Below are 25,659 nucleotides of genomic sequence, written 5' to 3'. Positions count from 1 at the left end.
TGGGACACATGGAACAGTTACCACTAAAACTTTCAAAAAACAATGTGCTGGAAATTCACTTTTACTGACTTAAAGCGGTCAACCTGCACACACTATTCAAGCAGTTCCAGTGCGAGAATTTGTGAGAGCCTGGTGGAATTGTTCCTCACAAGATGACTTTTATTAGGAGTGCAACATTGTTTCAGATATTTTAAGGGAACGAGGATGCAATAAACATTTAATCAATAGAGGCAAAACCATTGTTGAGGAGAAGGATAGGGACGCTTTGATCAATAGTACATTAGTTTCAAAAATCAGAAAGCAGTCAGGTCCTGACTTTGACAAGGCATGGAGACGCAAAACATGTTCTCATGGTGACGAGACCCTTCTCCTTTCCGGCTTGCTTCCCATTGACTGTTGTCTCCCCGGCTAAAACCTGCCCCTTGAGTGCAGGCGACTGACGTCATCACCGGCATCCCTACCTGTTACATCGCGTCCCACGCTGTTTGGCATTCCACCTATCCAACCCAGAATACAAGCTGCACTGCCCGGAAGATGCAGCAGAGTGCTGTTTAGGAGGCATCAACAGCTCATCACCTCTCTGGGGTCTGGCTGCTGTGGGGCAAGTAGACAGGCTCAGCCTGGCATCTGTTCTGCCCTTGTGTTCCAGTGCCATTTTTAACCCTTGCCTGGCTGTTTTAAAGTGATAATTAAACTACTGTGGTTTTTACTACTTTGTGAAGTATCACACATTTGTGATCAACTTTGCTGGAAAGCCTTAACCTGAAGCACTCTTCTTTCCCTCTGTTGCCTTATTGAATCCACTCAGAACATGCCTCACCATGGTCGACCAAAGACATTGAGTGCACATGCCGGACATCATATCCATAGGTTGTCTTTAGGAAATAGACGCATGAGTGCTGCCAGCATTGCTGCAGAGGTTGAAGGGGTGGGGGCCCAGCCTGTCAGTGCTCAGACCAAATGCTGCACACTGCATCAAATTGGTCTTAATGGCTGTCATCCCAGAAGGAAGCCTCTTCTAAAGATGATGCACAAGAAGGCCTGCAAACAGTTCGCTGAAGACAAGCAGACTAAGGACATGGATTACTGGAACCATGTCCTGTGGTCTGATGAGACTAAGATCAACTTATTTGGTTCAGTTGGAGTCAAGCGTGTGTGGTGGCAACCAGGTGAGGCGTACAAAGACAAATGTGTCTTGCCTACAGTCAAGCATGGTAGTCGGAGTGTCATGGTCTGGGGCTGCATGAGTGCTGCCGGCACTGGGGAGCTACAGTTCATTGAGGGAACCATGAATGCCAACATGTACTGTAACATACTGAAGTAGAGCATGATCCCCTCCCTTTGGAGACTGGGTCACTGGGCAGTATTCCAACATAATGACCCTAAACAGACCTCCAAGAGGACCACTGCCTTGCTAAAGAAGCTCAGGGTAAAGGTGATGGACTGGCCAAGCATGTCTCCAGACCTAAACCCTATTGAGCATCTGTGGGGGATCCCCAAACGGAAGGTGGAGGAGCGCAAGGTCTCGAACATCCACCAGCTCCGTGATGTCATCATGAAGGAGTGGAAGAGGACTCCAGTGGGAACCTGTGAAGCTCTAGTGAACCCCATGCCTAGGAGGGTTAAGGCAGAGCTGGAAAATAATGGTGGCCACACAAAATGTTGACACTTTGGACCCATTTTGGACATTTTCACTTAGGGTTGTACTCACTTTTGTTGCCAACGGTTTAGACATTAATGGCTGTGTGTTGAGTTAGTTTGAAGGGACAGCAAATTTACACTGTTATATAAGCTGTACACTCACTACTTTACATTGTAGCAAAGTGTGATTTCTTCAGTGTTGTCACATGAAAAGATATAATAAAATATATACAAAATGTGAGGAGTGTACTCACTTTTGAGATATAGTATATGACTAATATTTTTCTATTGTTATTATGATCCTTTTACCTCCGTGTTATCATCCCCGTGTGTTATCCATTGACATAAATGAATTTTAATTAAGATTTTACTGCCCCTTGATTCATAGCAATTCACACTTTGGGCTGATTAGTAAGAAGCTAGCGAGAGTGGTAATGGATGATACAACACGAAGAGTATTGCACTGCAGTGGATTTTAAAGTGTTTTCATTGTTTAATACCCCTTGGTGCAAGGTGTAGACTACATGTGAGTATGAGTCTTAATTTTTTTAATATAAACAAACATTTAAGGTTTTACTCTATGCTGGTCCCTTTTTCATGTGAAGACTGAATGGGCTATGTGAAAGGATTGCTGGTTAAACCACATAGAGGAGGAACATCAGAACTATATGGAACCCTCTTAGAACATGTTATACATGACCTACATGTAGTGGGTGGTTGTGGAGATTTGGTGAGTTCTCTGGTGTGGCAAAGATAGTGGAGCAACGGAGCATGTTGTTGGAAGATTGGGAACACATTGTATAATGCTTCACAGCACAGTGGCACTTTTTTAAAGTTTTGAAGACATTTTTGACACTTTTTATGGACTTTATTGCACAGCACCATAGCACGTTTTAATGATTGCATTGTATATTGTATATGGTTTGCACAGCACTGTGGCACTTTTTTTAAAAGCTTTGAAGATTTATTGGGCACATTTTTTGGACTTTTTTGCACAGCATCTCAGCATTTTTTAGTTGTAAACAATAGATTATTGCATATTAACATGTTTGCCCCTTAAGTAATTTAGATATTGATGCTACAGGTCAGCACTGTATATAGATTTGAGTATAGCTAAACTGCAGCAGTTGGGACTGTGTTTTTGACTTTGGTTTGGAGGGCACAATAAATCCTGTATCAACACAATGAATGGAATAGTTCCAAAGAATAACACTGTCATTGCAAATATGGGACTTGTATGTAGGAAGGTAGTCCATTGATAAGACATCCTCCTCTATCCTTTACCTAACTCAAAAACAAGTTCTTGCAGACTTCTTCTTACTATATGTTACTTTTCTTCTTTAAACAACAAGGACCAGAGCTTTTTTTCAGCTGGAACTTGGTGGAACTCAGTTCCACCACCTCTGGCTCAGGCCCTCTGCTCCCTGATCACCTCTATCACTTGTAAACACAGAAGTCCGACTTATGTATTTACAAGTGATAGCTTGTCTCCCAGTGGCTCCCACTGAGTGCAGGATGGGGACAAGGGAGATGCAGCTGCCTAGGGTGCAGTGCGAATGCTGACACCCCCACTGGATGATCTCCCTGCAAGTGAGAGAGGCAGAGTCACCTACAGTGTGTGGTGGGCTACTAGAGCCAGCTGAGTGCTTCAGCCTAATACAGCAGCACAAGACATGTGGAAGATGGTGGAGCTTTTAAAGGGGGGGGATGGGGGCAGTGAAGGGGGGGTTTGTATGTAGGGGTCAGAGCTGCAGAGGGGTGAAAGTCAGATATGGATGGGGATGCAGAGGTAAGCAGCTGTGGAAGAAGGCTGAACTCTGCACTCTGTGTGTAGCATGCCCCCGAACTCTGCACTCTGTGTCTATCACATCCCTGAACTCTGCACTCTGTGTGTAGTGCACCCCCTGAACTCTGCACTCTGTGTGTGGTGCATCCTCTGAACTCTGCACTCTGTACGTAATGCACTCCTGGTATTTAATGCCCCTGTAAGACCCTTCCACTGCTTGTGAAATTCGACCACACCCACTATTTGATGCGGTTTGGAGGGTGTGGGGGGTCGTGGTTGAGTTCCTGCACCTATTTTCTGAGAAAAAAAGCCCTGACAAGGACTAAAGCAAAGACTAATTGGAAAAAAACAACTATGAGTAACATATTTAATGACATTAAGCATGAAGGTACCTGTAAAGTAAAGATTTATGATTAGTCACTTCTAAAACATTAATTTTGATAGAAAAATGGCACAGGAGTCTCAGAGCAATATCTAAAGTGTTATTTACCTGGTCCTATTTCTTAATGTGTGCAAATCTGGATTACAAATAACCTCAGGTATAAAGGGGACATAATAAATTGGCTTTAAAAGTCAATGTGAAATGGCATTTCCAGTATCTTCTACGCTAACCTCATTATTATGGAGATGGAAGCACTTACTTTTAGCTAAGCCTTTCAGTCAAACATAATTTTGTGACGGATAATAAATCCAGCATATATGGTGAGTTGAATTAAGCAACTAATCCCATTTTACACTATGTCACATACTGTCATATACAGCGCTTTCAGCCTGCATCCACAATTCAGAAGCATTTATCCCATGTGAAAAAAACGGATCTGTTTTGATGCATCTTTCATTTTCTGCTGAATTACTTATGCTTATTGTGTTGGTCTATAAATAGAAATACTGTAAGCAGAGCATTATACAGCCATAGCTCAAACTAGCAGTTGTGTCAGTGTACTTTATCATGTCACCAAGCTGTACCCTAGAACAGCAGGACAACAATCAGCCAACTGGGAAACCTGCAAGTTACAGGGACAGTTTGGGCTCCACAATTATTTCCTTGAGTCATTTTTCCTTGAATGTTTCATGGGTAGAGTCATCTATATTGTGTACAGGAATAAATATCTTAGATATGTTAAATTACCAGACTTGCTACATTTAAAGTATAATTCTACCTAATTTGCTGCACTTCCTGCTACCTCCTGCTACAGAGACACGGTCAAGCTCCTGGGTTTTCTCTGCTCCTGCATTCTGAACACACAAAACCCCATACCTTGCCCATCCATTCCGTGAGTACTACACTGGGGATCCCCTTACTTTAGCAATGACAGATAACAGATGCAAGGGAGCAAGGACAAAAGGGCTGAATAAAATGTGTTCTGCTGATGGCCTACAAGAGACTCAAAACACCACTCAGGGTTATAGCTGTTCCCTTGCCCTCGACCAAAGTCCTAATATGGCACCATTTCCTCACCTCTAGCTCCCACTCTAACACATGCCATGTAGCCTGTCTGACAAAAGCAGATTTTTCTGTCACTATCTCTCCATTATTAAGAACATTTTTGGTTTTCCTCGAACCCTTGGTCTCCAGAGGCCAAAAATACTACACTTCTCTCCTCCCTTGACTAAGTGAGTCAGAGATGGAACCTTCAAAGCATGCTTTTTCAACCCCTGCATTTTATGAGCCAAAACCTATGGCTTCTCAACAAATGCTCTCCACCATCGATTCACTGATTGATGCTGGGCAAACTAGCCTTAGCAGCACTGGACTCTCCACAGCCATAACCAGCCCCTAGTGTGGCTGACAAAATTTCCTATCCATACACAAATTGAATGTGCAATATATGTTGATTGTCTTAACTCTGAATGAATATTTACTCCTCTTAAGCTTTTTTCTGAAATGTATCCAGTGGACTGTTCGGGTACTAGATACTATCTCTTCAGTCCTCAATAAACACCTTACAGTTTTTTTGGAGGATGTCCCTGTTTTTAAGGACTCTGTTGATATGTGTTTTGAAGCCTTCCTAAAGGCCTTCTTCGCATTTCCAGATCCAGCCCTACAGTTGGCAATTGTGGCCATGTCTATTTTCCAGACTATTGCTACCTGGACAAAACAAATGAAGAGAACATGAACCTGTATTTGTAGACTTCATTCTTTTAGAACTTTTGCTGCTTTCAGTTGTATTGTTTTGTATGAAAGCTCTAGAGAAATGTAATTCACCACGTCTCTATGGTGACTCTTATCTCTGTGCATATGCACAGGATTTTGTGATTAAAAGCTTGGTCTCATGAACCTGCTTGTAACAGGTGCCTTTTATGCATCCTTTTGACGGTGAAATGATGTTTAGGGAATCCCTTTAAAAATTAATCAAGGATGTGATAGTGGGGACAAACGCCCCTACCCTATAAGAAAAAGCCTAAATCTCATACTTCCACAGCTACTGCCTCTGCTTGCGAAAGGGGCATTTCCTATCCCAAGACATCAACCTCCAAATCAAGGCTTAGTACCTCTTTTTGTTGCAAGCTATCACTAACCCCTCCTTGCTTCCTACACTTCATTCTGCCAGCATCAACTCAAAACAAGCTGATTTACTGGCCACCTTGTGTCAACTTCAGTCACAAGCAGTAATGGTATCAGTTTCTTCAGAGAAAGGACTTTGAGGTTTTTATTTAAACCTATTCACAGTCCCCAGACCAAATGGGGGGAGATCTTAATACATCTCTTTGTGCACCAACATTTTAGATGCAATCAGCAAGACCTGTCATTGCTTCTGCCAGACAGAGTGAGTTCCTTGCATCAGCAAACATACAAAATCCCTATCTACCTATGCTCATTTTTCCTCCACATCACCGCTTTCTACACTTTCCTGTGGGAGATCAGCACTTTGTAGCACTACTTTTCAGACTCACCTATGCACCCCAATTATTTACAAAAGTGATTGCTCTTCTGTGAGCTTAGGGCATTCATGTCACAGAATACTTGAGTTATATTCTACTGAAAGACTTCTCTGCCACAATGTTGGCAGCCAACTTCCAAAGGACTATTTAATTCCATCAATCCTCTTAAGTTTGCTCTCCATTTCTCACAATGGCTTGAGATACCTGGGCTTGTACACAGCCCAAGCCACAATCATCCTTCCTGCAGAAAAGGTTGCCTCTCTAAGGTCCCACACACAGGCCTTGGATCTAAAATTCAGTTCACATTTGCAGAGAACCCTGTGCCTAACGGAAAGCCTCCTTTGCAGCAGTCCCCTACGATGCAATTCCCCTCCACCTTGATTGTTATCCCTATAGGTGGGGATGTGGATTTTTTGTCCCTTGTGTATTGGGCACACATATTTGAGTGTGTATGTATGTGTATATATATATGCGCACACGTATCGATGTGTTCACATCCGTCTTTGATTGCAAAGTTCTTTTCTTTTATACATATATTTAATAAAACCAATTTTGTTATATACATGGAATTTCCTTAACTAATATTTTTATAATTATCCAAGCAATAGATATACCAAACTGTTATTTCTTTAATATTATTGTCATTCGATCTGCTTTTCTTTTTCTCTTCCTTTTTTTGCTTTTAGTGTGTCTGTGTATATATAGATTAGTGATCGACCGATATCATTTTTTTATTGCCGATACCGATATTTTGGTCATCGCATATCAGTATTGGCCGATATTTTCATACATTAAAAACTATTTTTTTATTTTTTTTTTTATTTTTTTACAGGTACTCTTGCTGAGGGATCTGGGGGGTCCAAAAGACCCAAAATCCCTCCTCTGCACTTAAAAGCATTCAAAATGCCAAGTTTGGCTGTTTTGAATGTTGTATTTTTTTTTTTAATTTGACGCCGAGTACCCGGAAGTGATGTCATGACATCACTTCCGGATTTTTACATGGAGATCTGATCAGAGCCGAATGCGGCTTTGATGGGGTCTTCTCTTCGGCGGGCGTGCAGGATGGTTGCCCGGGTCTCCCGGTGGGACGGGAGACCCCGGGCGAGCCGTGGAATTCTGCGGCAGGGGGGGACGTCCCCTCCGGCTCCTTGTAATGACAGTCGAGCAGCTTTTCAGCCGCATCGGTTGTTATTACAAGACAGCCGACCGTCAGCTATGGACGCCGGTACCAGGGTGATGCCTCTAGCTGCAGGCATCACTCCAGTACAAGCATTTTCCCGAAATATCAGCAATATCGGTCATCTTGGTGGCTGATTCCAATATATCGGGGAAAGTGCAGATAGGCCCTTGATATATCGGTGTTTGTGTATATATATATATATATATATATATATATATACATGTAAATGATGGTTTGCAAAATACATGTTAGTAGTGCTGTATATAGCCAATAGCTCTGAACAAATGGTGATGGGTTAATGCCAGCCTGGGATGTTAATTGGCTCTGCCCACTCCCCACCCTTCTCATCTATGGCTTTTAAATATCATTGTTGCCGTCAATTCCGCGACTTGAGAAAGTGCATGCATGCAAAACACGTTATGGCAACGCTCCCCCTTGCGTTCCAGGCTGGTTGGAATGGTTTATTTTTCCGGTTTTGGCATTTCTGTTAATGAGTCGCAGTGACGTCATGTGGGAGCGCCGGCCGGTCCCGGCTCAGCTCCCGAATGACTGAGGTTCGGCACAATGGCTGGTTACCACACTCCAGTGACCCTTTCCATCCCATCCACAGAACTCAGCAGACATTGGCCCAGCTCCATCTGTCCACGCCGTCTTGGTATCATTTTTCCTTTATATCAATGACTCCTTGTTTAATAAAATACTTAGGCTCATCACTGGCTTCTTACAACTGTGGAGGTTTTTATGGTACCACCTACATCCAGATAGCGCTGTTTACATTGGTTGCTTGCTTAATAATCCTTACATGTACTACCTCTGACGGCTGCACTGGATTGGTTTGGGACAGTGTACAGTGTTGCTTTCCACAGAGCCTAGCACTTGAGACATCTTGCTGCTTGCATATAACCAATATTTAATTGATGAATATTTCTAGGCATTGCAAAACATACTTTAGTTACAGTAGTCCAGCTTGGAACTATGAATATACCATACCTGGCCAATGTTCCTGGATGCTGGAAGCTACCTGGTCCCATGCTAAGTGACCAGCATTGTGAATACAGAAAGTCAGTTGCATTCACAGACCCAGAACCCAGGGAAGATCACTGGAGTAGCAGTGTCTACGTCAGTCATTTCTAGCTTCCAGGGGCATTGGCCAGGTAAGGTATATATAGTTCCATTGGTCCAAGCTGGACCAATGTAACTATGTATATGATACTGATGCCTGGAATTATTCTTTAAATCCTGATAAACACTAGTATTTTTTTTTTTTATTAACATTTTCTTTTTGAACAAAAAAAAATAAAATGAAGAGCTCAGGAGGTGCTGCTTTATTAACAATCTGGCATGCGTACAATGATCTTCCCTGCTGGGCTATTGTGTTCAGACAGGTGGATGGCACCCCCCCGCCAGAACATACCAGTCAGCACTCTCAGCCATTGTGTGCTATTCGGCGAACCTTTTTTAGTCACGCCCCTTCAGCAGGCTTCTGTTGGACCAACTGCCGTACACATGGGCCAAATGGTAGCCTGTTTCTATTGAACCGCCCCATATTTGGCCCGTGTGTACTTTGAGGTTGCATAGTGACAAAGTGGTTAACACTTCCATCTAGCAAAACTAGTGTCTCAGTTTGAAACCCAATCTCAGCACTTCCTGCACAGAGTTTGCATGTTCTCTCTGTGCCTGTGTGGGTTTCCTCCCACACTCAAAGACCTGCTGGTAGGTTAATTGCGTTCTGTTTAAATTGACTTTAGTATGGTTATGTATTAATGTGAGTTAATGTGAGCTAGGGACCTTAGATTTTTAGCTCCTTCAGGGCAGGGAATGATGTGAATATACTATATATATATATATATATATATATATATATATATATATATACATACATACATAGTATCTCACATAAGTGAGCAAACCCCTCACATTTTTGTAAAAATATTATTATATTTTGTCATGTGACAACACTGAAGAAATGACACTTTGCTAACAATATAACGTAGTGAGTGTACAGCTTGAATAACAGTGTAAATTTGCTGTCCCCTCAAAATAACTCAACACACAGCCATTAATGTCTAAACTGCTGGCAACAAAAGTGAGTACACCCCTAAATGAAAATGTTCACATTGGGCCCAATTAGCCATTTTGTCTCCCCAGTGTCATATGACTCGTTAGTGTTACAAGGTCTCAGGTGGGAATGGGGAGCAGGTGTGTTAAATTTGGTGTTATCACTCTAAGGCCCCTTTCACACAGGCGGACCGTTCAGATCCGCCTGTCCATTTTTTTGGCAGATCTGAACGGTCCCCCCATGCACTCCTATGGGGCATCGGATGTCAGCGGAGACATGTCCGCTGACATCCGACCCGATCCGATCCGTCAAATCTGGACGGATGGAAACCCTATTTTCCATCCGTCCAGCGGATTGGATCGGATGGGATGGGGTGAGAACGGACTGACGGTCCGTTGACATCCGATTTCCCCCATAGAGATGCATGGGGAACTGTCAGCTGTGTCTCCGCACACAGCACGGAGACACAGCTGTCACACTCCTGCTCAGCGGGGGATCGGCGGCTCGATCCCCCGCTGAGAAAAACGGACTCCGTCCAACGGACGGAGTGTGTGAAAGGAGCCTAAACCTCTCACACTGGTCATTGGAAGTTCAACATGGCACCTCATGACAATGCTATAAAAAAGAAAATGTTGCTCTATATAAAGATGGCCTAGGCTATAAGAAGATTGTCAAGACCCTGAAATTGAGCTGCAGCATGGTGGCCAAGACCATACAGCAGTTAAATAGGACAGGTTCCACTCAGAACAGGCCTCACCATGATCGACTAAAGAAGTTAAGTGCACATGCTCAGCCTCATATCCAGAGGTTGTCTTTGGGAAATAGACGTATGAGTGCTGCCAGCATTGAAGGGGTGGGAGGTCAGCCATATGCCGCACACTGCATCAAATTGGTCTGCATGGCTGTCGTCCCAGAAGGAAGCTTCTTCTAAAGATGATTCACAAGAAAGTCTGCAAATAGTTTGCTGATAACAAGCAGACTAAGGACATTGATTACTGGAACCATGTCCTGTGGTCTAATGAGACGAAGATAAACCTATTTGGTTCAGATGGTGTCAAGCGTGTGTGGCGGCAACCAGGTGAGGAGAATAAAGACAAGTGTGTCTTGCCTACAGTCAAGCATGGTGGTGGGAGTGTCATGATCTGGGGCTGCATGAGTGCTGCCGTCACTAGGGATGATCGAACTTTTGAAAAGATCTGTTTGGCCAGAACATCCGAACTTCCTGAAAGTTCGGCCCGGATTTCAGAACCCCATTGAAATCAATGGGACCCAAATTTCGGTAATCAAAAAACACAATTTTTAAGCCCTAAAACCCAATAAATACCCCTAAAAAGTCCCTAGGGTTCTGGGTCATGCCCCATTAACTATTAATCACACAAAAAAAGTTCTTAAAAATTGTCATTTTTGATAAAAAAAGCCAATTATTGAAAAAAAAAAAAAGAGAGAGATTTTTTTGATTTTGACTTTGGATTTAGTATCTGGGGGGTCTAAAAGGTGTACATGTGAAGTTTCAGCTCTGTAGCATGTCCAGAACCATGGAAAAAAAAAAGATAATTTTTCAGTAGAACAGGGATGTGGGACCCTCCTTTTACACCTATATGATCTTTTTTTTCTGGTTCTGGACATGCTACAGAGCTGAAACTTCACAGGTACACCTTTTAGACCCCCCAGACACAAAATCACACAAAAAAAGTTCTTAAAAATTGTCATTTTTGATAAAAAAAAGCCAATTATTGAAAAATTCAAAAAAAAGAGAGATTTTTTGATTTTTAGCATGTCCAGAACCATAAAAAAAAAAGATCGTTTGTATTAGAACACTTTCAGCACAGGAGTTTTCACACCTTGCCGGTTTAATAGCAGGCATTTTTTTGGGTTCTTTGCAGTCAGGAAAAGAAATATATGCTTGCATTAATGAAATCATTTACAGTAATATATTTCTGCTACTATCACACCTATATATGTCTAGGTGTGTATATAAATATATGTATGTGTGTATATACACCACTATACACATGTTCAGATGTTTTGCCTGCCTCAAAAGAACCCCAAAAAATGCCAAAAAAACGCTAGCGTCAAAAAAAAAAAATGCCCAGGTGTGTTTTTGCTGGCATTTTTTGGGGGTTCTTGGAGGCAGGCAAAACATCAGAACTTGTGCACAGTACCACTATACACAAGTTCAGATGTTTTTCCTGACTGCAAAAAACCCAAAAAAATGCCTGCTTTGAATTGCCGGCAAGGCGTGAAAACCGAGAAGAGAAGCTAACCCCCTGAGCTGAAAGTGTTCTAATACAAACAATCTTTTTTTTTTATGGTTCTGGACATGCTACAGAGCTGAAACTGCACATGTACACTTTTTAGACCACCCAAATCTGAAATCAAAAGTAAAAATCAAAAAATCTCTTTTTTTTTTTTAATTTTTTCAATAATTGGCTTTTTTTATCATAAATGACAATTTTTAAGAACTTTTTTCGTATCTGGGGGGTCTAAAAGGTGTACCTGTGAAGTTTCAGCTCTGTAGCATGTCCAGAACCATAAAAAAAAAGGATTGTTTGTATTAGAGCACTTTCAGCTCAGGGGGTTGGCTTCTCTTCTTGGTTTTCACACCTTGCCGGTTTCAAAGCAGGCATTTTTTTGGGTTCTTTGCAGTCAGGAAAAACATCTGAACTTGTGTATAGTGGTACTGTGCACAAGTTCTGATGTTTTGCCTGCCTCCAAAAAACCCCAAAAAATGCCAGCAAAAACACACCTGGGCATTTTTTTTTTTGACGCTAGCTTTTTTTTTGGCATTTTTTGGGGTTCTTTTGAGGCAGGCAAAACATCTGAACTTGTGCATAGTGGTATATATACACACATAATTATATGTATATAGACACCTAGCCATATATAGGTGTGATAGTAGCAGAAATATATTACTGTAAATGATTTCATTAGCGCAAGCATATATTTCTGCTACTATCACACCTATATATGTCTAGGGGTATATATACAGACATATATGTGTATATATACCCCCTATACACATGTTCAGATGTCATGTCTGACATCAAACATGTCCTCAAAAAAGCACTGGCAGTGGCAGCCCCTGCAGCATGAAAAATGCTTGGCTGGTGAGAAGCCATATGCCTGTCCCGAAGCAACTCAGAGAAATGATCATTTCTCTATAGCGGTCACCCTGCTATGGAAGGGTTTTGTCACCCTTCCATAGCAGTCACTGTCAGTTAACCGTACACTACACTACGGTCCCTTTACACTTAACACTTTCCCTACAGAAACTAAATTTTTGAAGCTAACTTAAGTGTAAAGGAGCACTCTAACTACACTAGATATCCCTTTCCTCACACTAAAAATAGCTAAATGACACTTTGTAACACATTAGAACAGAACAGCATTCCACTCTCTTCCATGTCCCGTACAAGAATGCTAGGAATTTGGCGGGGGCGATCTTATATACTGGGGGGCGTATTCACTAATGATTGGTCTAGGGACCCCCTAGTCACTCCAATCACATTCCTAGCATTCTCCTGCCCCTTCAATTGGCTTTTGCTAATGGTTCTGGTCCAATCACGGGCTTTTAAAGGCCATTTCCTGAAGCATTGCATTTTGGTCGGTTCTGGTTGCCGAATTCCGAACTTTTTGGGCAAAAAGTTCTAAATTCGGCCGAACCTCGAACACCCAATGTTTGGGCCGAACCGATGGTGGACCCGAACCGTTCGATCATCCCTAGCCGTCACTGGGGAGCTACAGTTCATTGCGGAAACTATGAAGGCCAACATGTACTGTGACATACTGAAGCAGAGCATGATCCCCTTCCTTCGAAAACTGGGCGCAGGGGCAGTATTCTAACATAACAACCCCCAAACACAACTCCAAGATGACCACGGCCTTGCTATAGAAGCTGAGGGTAAAGATGATGGACTGGCCAAGCATGTCTCCAGACCTAAACCCTATTGAGCATCTGTGGGGCATCCTCAAACAGAAGGTGGAGGAACGCAAGGTCTCCAACATCCACCAGCTCTGTTATGTCGTCATGAAGGAGTGGAAGAGGACTCCAGTGGCAACCTGTGAAGCTCTGGTGAACTCCATGCCCAAGAGGGTTAAGGCAGTGCTGGAAAATAATAGTGACCACACAAAATATTGACACTTTGGGCCCAATTTGGACATTTCACTTAGGGGTGTACTCACTTTTGTTGCCAGTGGTTTAGACATTAATGGCTGTGTGTTGAGTTATTTTGAGGGGACAGCAAATTGACACTGTTATACAAGCTGTACACTCACTACTTTACATTGCAGCAAAGTGTAATTTCTTCAGTGTTGTCACATGAAAAGGTATAATATATTTACAAAAATGTGAGAGGTGTACTCACTTTTGTGATATACTGTATATGTATATGTGTATATGTATATATATATATATATATATATATATATATATATATATATATATATAATATACTGTATATAGCAATGTGTAAATTGCCAGTGCTATTTAAGCACCTGTAATAAACAAATAAACAATAAGACTAAGAATCTGCGTATTACTGGTATGTCAAAAATCCTGTTTTCCTAAGGCACACCTTACGATCAGTTAACATATCTAGATCTTACCTAGAACAATGAAAATCTTCACATTTTGAGCTCAAATCGACTGTAAAGGGATATTTTTTAATACTATTATTGCTGTAAGCTCCTAAATAATAAAGTTTATATCTAAGGAAGTTTTGTTAAAAATATTCTGAATGAACATTGAGAACTGTGTACACACAATTGATGTCTATGTATGTATGTATGTATGTATATGTATGTGTATATATATATTAATATTATATATTATTAATATTATTGTTTTTTTTTTATATATAGTTATTTGTCTAGTTGGACTTGGCCTTGTGGTATTCTTCTTCAGCTTCCTCTTGTCAATCTTCCGATCAAAGTATCATGGTTACCCATACAGGTATGGTATACTTGCTACTTTTTTGTTAAATAAATGGCAGGAACTAAACTGCACATCTGGATTTTTCTAAATTCTATTGAAAGCAAATTATATGTTTTATATTTCTTTTATCCATCACTTCTATCACCTATCGCAACACAGACACTGGTCCTACTTCTCCAATCACCCTCTTTGCAAAATTAGAGTAACAAATAGGAACATGGGCATGGAGACTTTTGAAACTGCTTAGGCAAGAATATAGTTAATAAAAGTCCAAGCAAGCAGTGCTGAGTGATAAGTATAATCTGAATCAGTCCCAATCTGATAGGTAGATTCCGTCACCAAGAAAGTGAATAGCGAAGCCACGCGTCACCCGAATCTGTGTGTAATGAGAGGCTGCTTACCAGACCTCCAAAGCTTTGGAGCATGTAATGAACCCAGATGGAGGGACACAAAGACAACTGGCTGCTTCAGGCTGACTCCCAGATGGATAGATAATTCCTCACACACAGCTCCCAAGCAATGATTAATAATCACCATTCAACGGTGTAGAGTACTGTCATATGCGAGACATAAAAGATCCAGACATAGTAAAGCCCCGTATGCAAGCAGGATATACCTTTATTATAAAAATATACTCACAAACAGGCAATAAAATAAGCCGTAAAAATCAAATAGATCAACTGTTGGCCACCGTGGCTTGATAGCGTACCAGCGTTATGTCCAGCCTGACATGTTTCATCCTATTGGATATCGTCCGAGGCATGGACTCCTGAATGCTGGCACGCCTATTTAAACATCAGGGGAAATTATGTCAGCGGAAGTTACTCAATGGAATGCATCCTCAGTCAGCCGCAACCCAGATGACAGGAAACGGCTAGCAGCCAATTACAACCGTCCAATACGGTGCAGCGGGCTGACCCAAGCGTTCACATACCCGACAATCTATTCCACCAGGTGAAAAGGCTAATAGTCAACCCAGTCATAAAAATAAAACAAAGAGATTAGGAAGTAAGACAATGATAATGATACATATGGATGAACAGTCCACATGTAAGACATTGCAAACAGTCAGCCATGAATGATATATCAATATAACTGAACCCACATAACCCACGTATCGTATGAATAACCATGGTACATATGGATATGTAGTCAGCTTGTCAGACATAATGCAACCCAGGGATCATGAATGAATGAATGCATGGTACAGACTGGAACAGGAACTGGAGTTAAGACTCCAGTTCCTGTTCATTAGCTGGAGAGGGTGGCTGCATAATCTAGAAAGACTCTGGGATTAATTTGTTAAAGAAGTAGAGTCTGTGCTTAGGAAAGTGAATCTTCATATCGCAGGGTGAAATTTATTGAATGAAGTGAAAAGAAACATAGGAACTGCGCTCTTATATCCCTCTTATATCATAAAATACATATCAACATAGCGACTAAACAATGGTGAATAAACAAATACATATCTATCTATCTATCTATCTATCTATCTATCTATCTATCTATCTATCTATCTATCTATCTATCTATCTATCTATCTATCTATCTATCTATCTATCTATCTATCTATCTATCTATCTATCTATCTATCTATCTATCTATCTATCTATCTATCTATCTATCTATCTATCTATCTATCTATCTATCTATCTATCTATCTATCTATCTATCTATCTATCTATCTATCTATCTATCTATCTATCTATCTATCTATCTATCTATCTATCTATCTATAAAGAATATACATACATCTTCATTTAAGTTATAGAAAATACATAAAAATTCTGAATTCTATGTATAGATCCCACATGTGAATAACGTCCTCAGTGAGTAAAGACTTAATTGACCCCTATTACAGGGAGTCAAATTACACATATGGGAAAACCCAATATATGTCATACATGAGGTCACAGGAATGAATTGAAACCACTGTTGTCATCCATTAAATATATATACACTCCTCACATTTTTGTAAATATTTTATTATATATTTTCATGTGACTTGCTACAATGTAAAGTAGTGAGAGTATGGTTTGTATAAAAATGTAAATTTGCTGTCCCCTCAAAATAACTCAACACACAGCCAATAATGCCTAAACTGCTGGCAACAAAAGTGAGTACACCCCAAGTCAAAATGTCCAAATGTCAATACTTTGTGTGGCCACCATTATTTTCCAGCACTGCCCTAACACTCTTGAGCATGGAGTTCACCAGAGCTTCACAAGTTGCCACTGGAGTCCTCTTCCACTCCTCCGTGATGACATCATGGAGCTGGTGGATGTTAGAGACCTTGCGCTCATCCACCTTCTGTTTAAGGATGCCCCACAGATGCTCAATAGGGTTTGGGTTCGGAAACATTATTGGCCAGTCCATCACCTTTACCCTCAGCTTCTTTAGCACAGCAGTGGTCATCTTGGAGGTGTGTTTGGGCTCGTTATCTGCCCCTGCAACCCAGTCTCCGAAGGAAGGGGATCATGCTCTGCTTCAGTATGTCACAGTATATGTCAGCATTCATGGTTCCCTCAATGAACTGAAGCTCCCCGGTGCCGTCAGCACTCATGCAGCCCCAGACCATGACACGCCCACCAACATGCTTGCCTGAAGGCAAGACACACTTGTCTTTGTACTCCTTACCTGGTTGCCGCCACACACGCTTTAAAACATCTGAACCAAATAAGTTTATTTTGGTCTGATCAGGCCACAAGACATGGTTCCAATAATCCAAGTCCTTAGTCTGCTTGTCTTCAGCAAACTGTCTGCAGGCTTTCTTGTGCATCATCTTTAGAAGAGGCTTCCTTCTGGGACGACAGCCATGCAGACCAATTTGATGCAGTGTGCGGCATATGGTCTGAGCACTGACAGGCTGACCCCACCACCCCTTCAACCTCTGCAGCAATGCTGGCAGCACTCATATGTCTATTTCCCAAAGACAACCTCTGTAATGGACATTAAGCATGTGCAATCAACTTCCTTGGTCGACCATGGTGAGGCCTGTTCTGAATGGAACCTGACCTGTTAAACCATTGTATAGACTGTGCTGCAACTCAGTTTCAGGGTCTTGGCAAAAATCTTATAGCCATGGCCGACTTTATGTAGAGCAAGAATTCTTTTTATCAGATCCTCAGAGAGTTATTTGCCATGAGGTGCCATGTTGAACTTCCAATGACCAGTATGAGAGAGTGAGAGTGATAACACCAAATTTAACACAGCTGCTCCCCATTCACACCTGAGACCGTGTAACACTAACGAGTCACATGACACCGGGGAGGGAAAATTACTAATTGTGCCCATTTTGGACATTTTTAACTTAGGGGTGTACTCACTTTTGGTGCCAGCGGATTAGACATTAATGGCTGTGTGTTGAATTATTTTGAGGGGACAGCAAATTTACACTGTTATACAAGCCGTACACTCACTACTTTACATTGTAGCAAAGTGTCATTTCTTCAGTGTTGTCACATGAAATTATAAAAATATTTACAAACATGTGAGGGGTGTACTCACTTTTGTGAGATACTGTGTGTGTGTATATATATATATATATATATATATATATTTTTTTTTATGTGTAATTAATAAATATATATATATATATATATATATATATATAGCTTATTCAATGCTCCGGTGTTGCCATATAGAGAGGGAAAGAACAGTCTCATGGTGCAGTATTTCAAATATTTATTTAAAAAGGTTGTATTGCACTTACATCAAAGACCAGGATCAGTAAGTATTGGATAGGAATCTCCGGTTTGCGCTCCACCAGTGTTCCTGCTGACCAGAAATGACGTATCTCAAACACCACCCAACGCCGTTTCGTCAGCCTACATCTGACGTCCTCAGGGGTTACTGTGCTCAGAAGTTATCATGCTGAGGATGTGCTCACTTTGAATACTGAATTATGATCTAGAACAAATATTTTTATTTCAACATTTAAAAATTTGCTTATTCAATAACTTTTACTTTTAAAAAAGGACATACACTGTGTCAAGTGAATATTCACTTTGCTAGGTGAACAGTCTCTTTTTCTTTACGTATCATATAAATTGAGTAAAACATATTGTTTTTTAAAAAGGGTAATCAAAAATTGAAGTTGGTCTATTACTGTACTGGTATTATTGAACACTGGCACACTGCCTGGTGTACAGTATAATGAAAATTATATTGGCCATTCAGATGGAACAGATTCTATGCACTTTAAACCATTCAAATGGAACACATTCTGTGCACTTTAAACCCAATCAGTATGTCTGATCACACTGTGATAAAATTGCCTATTCAATAGTTCCGCTCAGTTTACTTTTACTTATTACTAAGTTAATGCTTTGAGGTAAACACCAATAATTCATGAAAATACAGTAGGGGCTGCTATTAGTATGTGCTGTGGCTCAGTGTTCAGTATCACTCCTTTTCAGTTCTTGGGTTCTGCCTTGAGTTCCATGAAATACAGCATCTGCATTAAGTCTGAGTGACCTTTCTGCAGATTTTCTGCTGACAGTTTCCTCCCATAATCGTAGCCTAATATAAAACTCTACTCAGGAGTTCAGTGCAGCAAAGGCACTATGTTGAGAACCAAATTAGGAACTTAATAACACACTGGAGTTATGGCAGATCAACAGATTTTTTTGATTTTTATGTACTGCACAACATACTTGCAGTGATAAAACCTGCGAAAATTATCATATATTAGACCAGGGATCCTCAAACTACGGCCCTACAGCTGTACAGAACTACGCATCCCATGAGGCATTGTAAAACTCTGACATTCACAGCCATGACTAGGCATGATGGGAATAGTAGTTCCCGAACAACTGGAGGGCCATAGTTTGAAGAGCCCTGTATTAGACAGATTCCTTATTCTTTTAAACTACCTTTCTTTTTCAACGCTGTCATGTTCTGTAAAATTCAGTGCAACATGACAACCTGGAAGCCTAGGAAAACCCACACAAATGTTACTTCCTTCTTGCTTGTTTGGTTCACTGATTTTCCCAGAAGTCTGCAGAAAGATACAAACCATATTTTAGATATCCTCTGCAACAAAAACTTAATTTTTGGTAAGTTACTCCAAAGGATAATCACTTCTAAAGAGAGTTAAGGGTTCAGAAAGTGAACATAAAACTGAGAAACTTAAGCTGTAAACTTTGAGGATTAATTGTTCAAAGTGCCTACAGCTACAGAGGTCAGTAAGAGCTTGTTTTAAATAGTTATTACTGCTTGTAAAAAAATATGCACATTTTTGAACGACCGCTGTTCTACTTAGCATATGTTTTGGCAAAAGAAGAAAAAAAACATATGCAGCACATATGTTTAATAAATGCTTGTTTTCTCATATTTTATCTCTGCAAATGCAAAAATATATGTTTTTGTCAGACATCCATTACGCATATACAGCAGCTTCCTCTTTGGTCTAAAAGAACAGTGCCTTCCCTGTAGTTAAATCATAGGAAGCAATTTCAGTGCTGTCTGCAGGAGTACGCCTATCTGTCTACCTCCATCCTATTTATATGCATACATTGATTTATTTTCCAGTAAAGCAATTCTGTTTCCTAGACTCCTATTATTCTGCCTACACAATGTGTGTAAAGAGAAGGCTCTTTGGAGATGTAGTTCTGTGGGTGTGACAATAGCAGAAGAAACTTACCTTTTGTGAAATGTATGTATGTGTGGGTGCTCGTGTAGGAACAATATACTGCAAGCTGCCTCAAGACACAGAATAATATGAACATTTCTTTTAAAGATTGTTATGAAAAATATATGATATATTTAATGTCAGCATTATATAAATAAATATTGTATGTAATGGATACTATATGCATTGATACCTTAAGCAGTTTTTGTGTATTATCCAGACAAATTTGGTAAATATACTGTTTAAATAATGTATATACAGTACATTTTATTCAGAAATTGATTAATTTTTTTACCTATGTATTTGTCTTTCAATTTTTGTCATTGTAAAGGTATCTTTAGCTAAATTTAAATTTCTGTGAACACAACATTGATTTTTAATCTCATATTGCGCTGTTATCAGTGCTTTTCCAATTATAATGATAAATAGTCAACCACATTTTGTATGTAAATTGTTAAGCAGACCACCAACAATCAAATGAACAGAAACATTGTTCATAGTGCAGTGGAATTCTGATTATGTGCTGTACCAGATGAAAACCATACTTGTTATTCTTCTCGGATGAACCTTGTGCATCCAGTTGAAAAGTGTTAAACAGAACAGACAATTTTGAAAAACCTGAAATGTAAGAGCAGGAATGTCTTGAACGAGCAATGATTTCAGCTTGCATTTACACGTGTCAAAGTACACAACTGCCTTGCATAATTAGACTTCAATTTCGGGTTTACTGGTTTAAAAGACCTGTGCATAATTATTTTGATGGTTTTTACATGTAATTTGGAAATTGTGAAATTGGCTCGTTTGATGTTATGTTATCTTAAATTACTCCGATTACTGCTGTTACCTCTGAGGCTTATTCACAAAGCCAATAATTCCACGCTGATCTCAGTGCAGTAAATCTTCTTCACATGAATTCAATCATACATATTTATTTCCAGAAAAAGTATTCATGTATGGGCTTTTATTTTTTTTATGTTTTTTCATGCCCATGCACTGTTTTAACTGAGATGCAACCTGGTGACATCGGATGGACCAAAACCTAATGTCCCAGAGGTGTTCTATTGGGTTTAGGTCAGGCGAACATTAAGGCCATTCAATGATATTAATTCCTTCATCCTCCCGGAACTGGCTGCATACTCTCGCCACATGAGGCCGGGCATTGTTGTTCACCAGGAGGAACCCAGGACCCACTGCACCAGCGTAGGGTCTGACAATGGGTCCAAGGATTTCATCCCGATACCAAATGGCAGTCAGGGTGCCATTTTCTAGCTCAGGGGTAGGGAACCTTGGCTCTCCAGCTGTGCTGAAACTACAAATCCCATCATGCCTCTGCCTTAGGAAGGCATGCCTGTGGCTGTCAGAGTTTTGCAGTGCCTCATTGGATTTGTAGTTTCAGCACAGCTGGAGAGCCAAGGTTCCCTACCCCTGGTCTAGCTTGTAGATGTCTGTGTGTCCCTCCATGGATATGCCTCCCCAGTCCATCACTGACCCATCACCAAACCATTTATGTTGAACAATGTTACAGGCAGCATAATGTTCTCCATGGCTTCTCCAGACCATTTCACGTCTGTCACATGTGTTCAGGGTAAATCTGTTCTCATCTGTGAAAAGCAGAGAGCTCCAGTGGCAGACCTACCAGTTCTGGTGTTCAATGGCAAATGCCAATCAAACTCCATGGTGCTGGGCAGTAAGCACAGGGCCCACTAGAGGACGTCAGGCCCTCAGGTCCCCCTTATGAAATCTGTTTCTGATTGGTCAGAGATATTCACAGCATTGGCCTGCTGGAGGTAATTTTGTAGGGCTCTGGCAGTCCTCATCCTGAGCTTTTGTCCTTCCATAGTCTGAATGTTCTGCCAAATCCTGAAGTTGTGATGTTAAGCTGCTTGCCCAGTTGTACAGTGATACTTTGCCAGTGCTATTTTGCCTGACTGAACACACTTAGTTTTTCTAAACTCTGTATTTTAAAATTCAGAGGGGTTCGTCACTACCTAAAATGAGAGTTTGAAAGGAGGACTTCATGTTGCTACGTGAAGCTGTCTGTTGTGTTGTATTGGAGTTTTATTTCCAGGTCTATTTAAGTAAAAACTGCCATAAAAAACCCAAAGCATTAAAGATTTGTTACAAAAACCAGGGTTGCACTCAGCCCACCTGAAACTAAAGTACCATTTTTGGTGAAATGACCCTTTTAGTCAATTTTTCAACTCCTGTCTGCCAACCTGGTCTCTTCTGCAGCCGTATTTGAAAATGTTCATGCTTCCAAGCATGAGGCACACATCCCATACCATAATGCAGTGCTCAGAGACTAAGCAGACATTTACCAGGTTCAAGGGTTTTTACATGTTGTTACCTTTATTTGGCAGAATGATCTCTTTTATGCTCCTCTGTAAATTAGTCATATTTCTTTACCGTGGTCCAACTTCAGGGCTAGGTTTTACATTGCCCTTCCTGTACGCTGTCCTTTTTAAGAGTGCAATTTTCATAAAAACTAAATTGTACCCTGAGTCACTGATGTGTCCTATAGTGATGTAGAGAGTAAGAGGGTTAAGCTACAGCACAGAGCAAGTGAAACAGGCATCAAAGATTCCTGGAATTTAGAACATTAAACAGTCTGATGAAGGCTGTACCACTTAAATGGAGAGAAGTCGGGAAATTTTGAAGAGAGTATACTACTTCTGCTCATGGGACCTGATATTGGGAATTATTTAGAGATTTTGCAGGGTCATTTTAAGCAGAGCTTTTGTGTTAAATGTTAAGTTCAGCTAAAATCCTGACTACCCCTGCTCCTGAAGCTACTGGAAATACTTCACTCAAGGGTACTCCCCCAGTGCATATCTGTATCAATTCCCTTACAGCAAAAATATTGGAAACCACTTAGATCAAGGAATGGTGCAAAACTTTTTGGGCAATACCAACATTTTACAACACTTGATTCATCTAATTGGCACAAGAACACGTAATTTAATTGTTTCAACACTTAATTTTATTTTTTTAAGAAGAAACTGTCATTTTGTGGCTGGAGTAATTATGGGGTTGATTTATTAAAACTGGAGAGTTCAAAATTCGGTGCACCTGTTATGGTAGCCAATCAGCTTCTTACTTCAGTTGGTTTAATTAAGTTTTGAGAAAAAAAAACCTGCACCCTGATTGGTTTCTTTGCAGAACTACACCAGATTTTGCACTCTACAATTTTAGTGAATCAACCCCATTGTATCAATATAAAGAAATTCCCCATTCTGCCCTACATATGCCAATCCAGTTCTGACCTGAACCAGAAAATTACAGTTTAGAATCGCATGTATTTGTGTTAGGCTATCTGAAAATGTATATTCTGCTAGAATGACATTTGCTGCTGTTACGTAGGTCAAGGTAAGATGCTTTTTGGATTAGCATTAATCTGAACAGTGTCATGTTTTATTTGTTTCATTAATTTGTATAGCTGTATCAAATATGCAGCACTTTACCCTTTGCACCTCTCCTTTAAAGGGGTTGAAAAGTCAGAAGGTTTTTTATCTTAATGCATTCTATGCATTAAGATTAAAAGCCTTGTGTGTGCAGCAGCCCCCCTCAGCCCCATTAACACTTACCTGAGATCCTTCTCTGTCCAACAATGTTCATGAGTGTCTCATCTGTTTGAGATTCTCCCTCCTGATTGGCTGAGACACAACAGCGTCACCTTTGGCTCCTGCTACTGTCAAAGTCAGCTAGCCAATCAGGGGAGAGAGGGGGTCTGAATGGACACAGGGAGCTGTGACTCAGCTCAGGTGCCCTATAGCAAGCTGCTTGCTATGGGGGCACTCAACAGGAGGGAGGGGCCAGGATCACAGAAGAGGGACCCAAGAAGAGGAGGATCTAGGCTGCTCTGCAAAGCCAACTGCAGGTAAGTATAACATTTGTTTTTTGTTTTTTTAATAGGAAAACATGACTTTACAATCACTTTAACCCGAAAGAAGCTTACAGATTAAAACACCTACTATGGTCAGATAGACATAGACATGAATGATTTTGGTGGGAGATGAATTGTACAACCTGTGTTTTTTTGGAAAGAAACTGAACATACAGGAAAACCTATATCAACACAGGGAAAACATACTTACTCGATGAAAATGGAATCCTGATTGAACCAAGGAACCCAGCACTACATGGCAAAAATGTTTACTGAACTACTAGGTTGCCCATTTAGAAAGTCTCTATTTTAAGAAGTGCAGTTTAATTATTGGATTTAGCAGCATTATTTACTGGCTTATTTAGCACACTATAATTAATAACATTAATAATGTTGATGCATTAAAATTATTTTCTTTTTTTTTTCAGTTTTTTAATTAAATGAAATATACCAATCCCAAGATGTCACAATTTATACTGAAGACAAAGTATTCCTGCTGGTGCACATGGCATGTATATTCATTATTCTCGTTTTATTTGCTGTTTGTTTACTTTCGGTATTAGGTCTTAGTGCAGTGGTGTATACATCAGTGTGTTGTTATTTTTATTACATTAAAATGTAATTAGACACATGCGCCTGTTTCTTGGAAGCCTCACCTAATTAGAGATCTGTCTGTAGCATTGTCTTCATTGATTTTATGCCTTGCCTCTTCAAGGTATGTCGTTTTCTGTTTTTAGGAAATACATGGGAAGGGAAATGAAAACATTAATAAAGTACAAAAATTTGGTTGAAATTGTGTTACAGTAGAAATGAAAACAGGCTAACAAGCCTCCAGAAAAAAAAATAAAATATGAAATTAGGTCATGGGTATTTATTTATTTTTTTGTGTGCATCAAACTTACCATATATGACTGCAATTAAAGTGTTCAATATGAAGCACTGTATATGCCTAATAAACAACCATATTGGTTACAGCTGAACTCCAGATAATCAACTAAATGCAACTGAAGTTGTGCATACAGGATTTGTAAATCTACTAAGCCAATCCTGTATTCAAGTCATACCTTCTAGATATATAAGCCAGGTGGGTGATCTTTTTTTTCTCTGCCCCCTTTGAGCAGTAGTATTTAGTCACTGAACCAGCCCAAGCCTCCTATTTCCACAGTGAAGGGGCATCGCCATACTGCTGTCCCCTTATTTTTATAAGGTCCTAGCATGACAGCACTTTGCAATAATATGGAGCCTAATTAGCTCACACAGCTGGCCCTCTCCTCCAGTCTGGGTCCCACTGTGCATGAGATTACAGAATGCTAATACAAAGGCATATTGAGCCTAACATAAAATTAGCTTCTTGCAGGTAAACAGGGATTTGCAGTGAATGTGTGGACCTATTCTTTGGCAGAAGATTTTGCATTATATGTAGAGGCTAGTTTGTGCTTTTAGTGTATTTTTATTGTGAAGGTCCAAATATTTCGAATAGAGCATTTTCTTTCATGAGATACAAAATCTTAAACAAGGATAGGGTTGCTTATGATGAAGAATTAATAATTCTATAATTTATCTGAAGGCTTTTTTAACAATAAAGGCATAAAGTGGGTCATTGGTTCATACACAATATGCAGACTTACTCATGTCATATAGATGTGCAGTGGTCTTTAAAAA

The 25,659-nt window shown here is 40.3% G+C and overlaps 1 protein-coding gene across 1 annotated transcript in view; it reads left to right on the top strand.

Moving 5' to 3' along the window:
- Positions 1-24,779, top strand: part of TUSC3 (tumor suppressor candidate 3) — a 457,774-nt gene extending 432,995 nt beyond the window's left edge. The window contains exons 9-10 of the mRNA XM_082244046.1: positions 14,410-14,500; positions 24,426-24,779. Coding sequence (XP_082100172.1) covers positions 14,410-14,500; positions 24,426-24,441 — 107 coding nt within the window. The 3' untranslated portion in view covers positions 24,442-24,779. The remainder of the gene's footprint in view (positions 1-14,409; positions 14,501-24,425) is intronic.
- Positions 24,780-25,659: the final 880 nt, after the last annotated feature.

This window comes from Pelophylax lessonae (assembly GCF_965119305.1).
Source record: "Pelophylax lessonae genome assembly, chromosome: 1".
NCBI lineage: Eukaryota > Metazoa > Chordata > Amphibia > Anura > Ranidae > Pelophylax > Pelophylax lessonae.
Note: the sequence above shows the minus strand (reverse complement) of the source record. Positions and strands in the feature narration are given on the sequence as shown.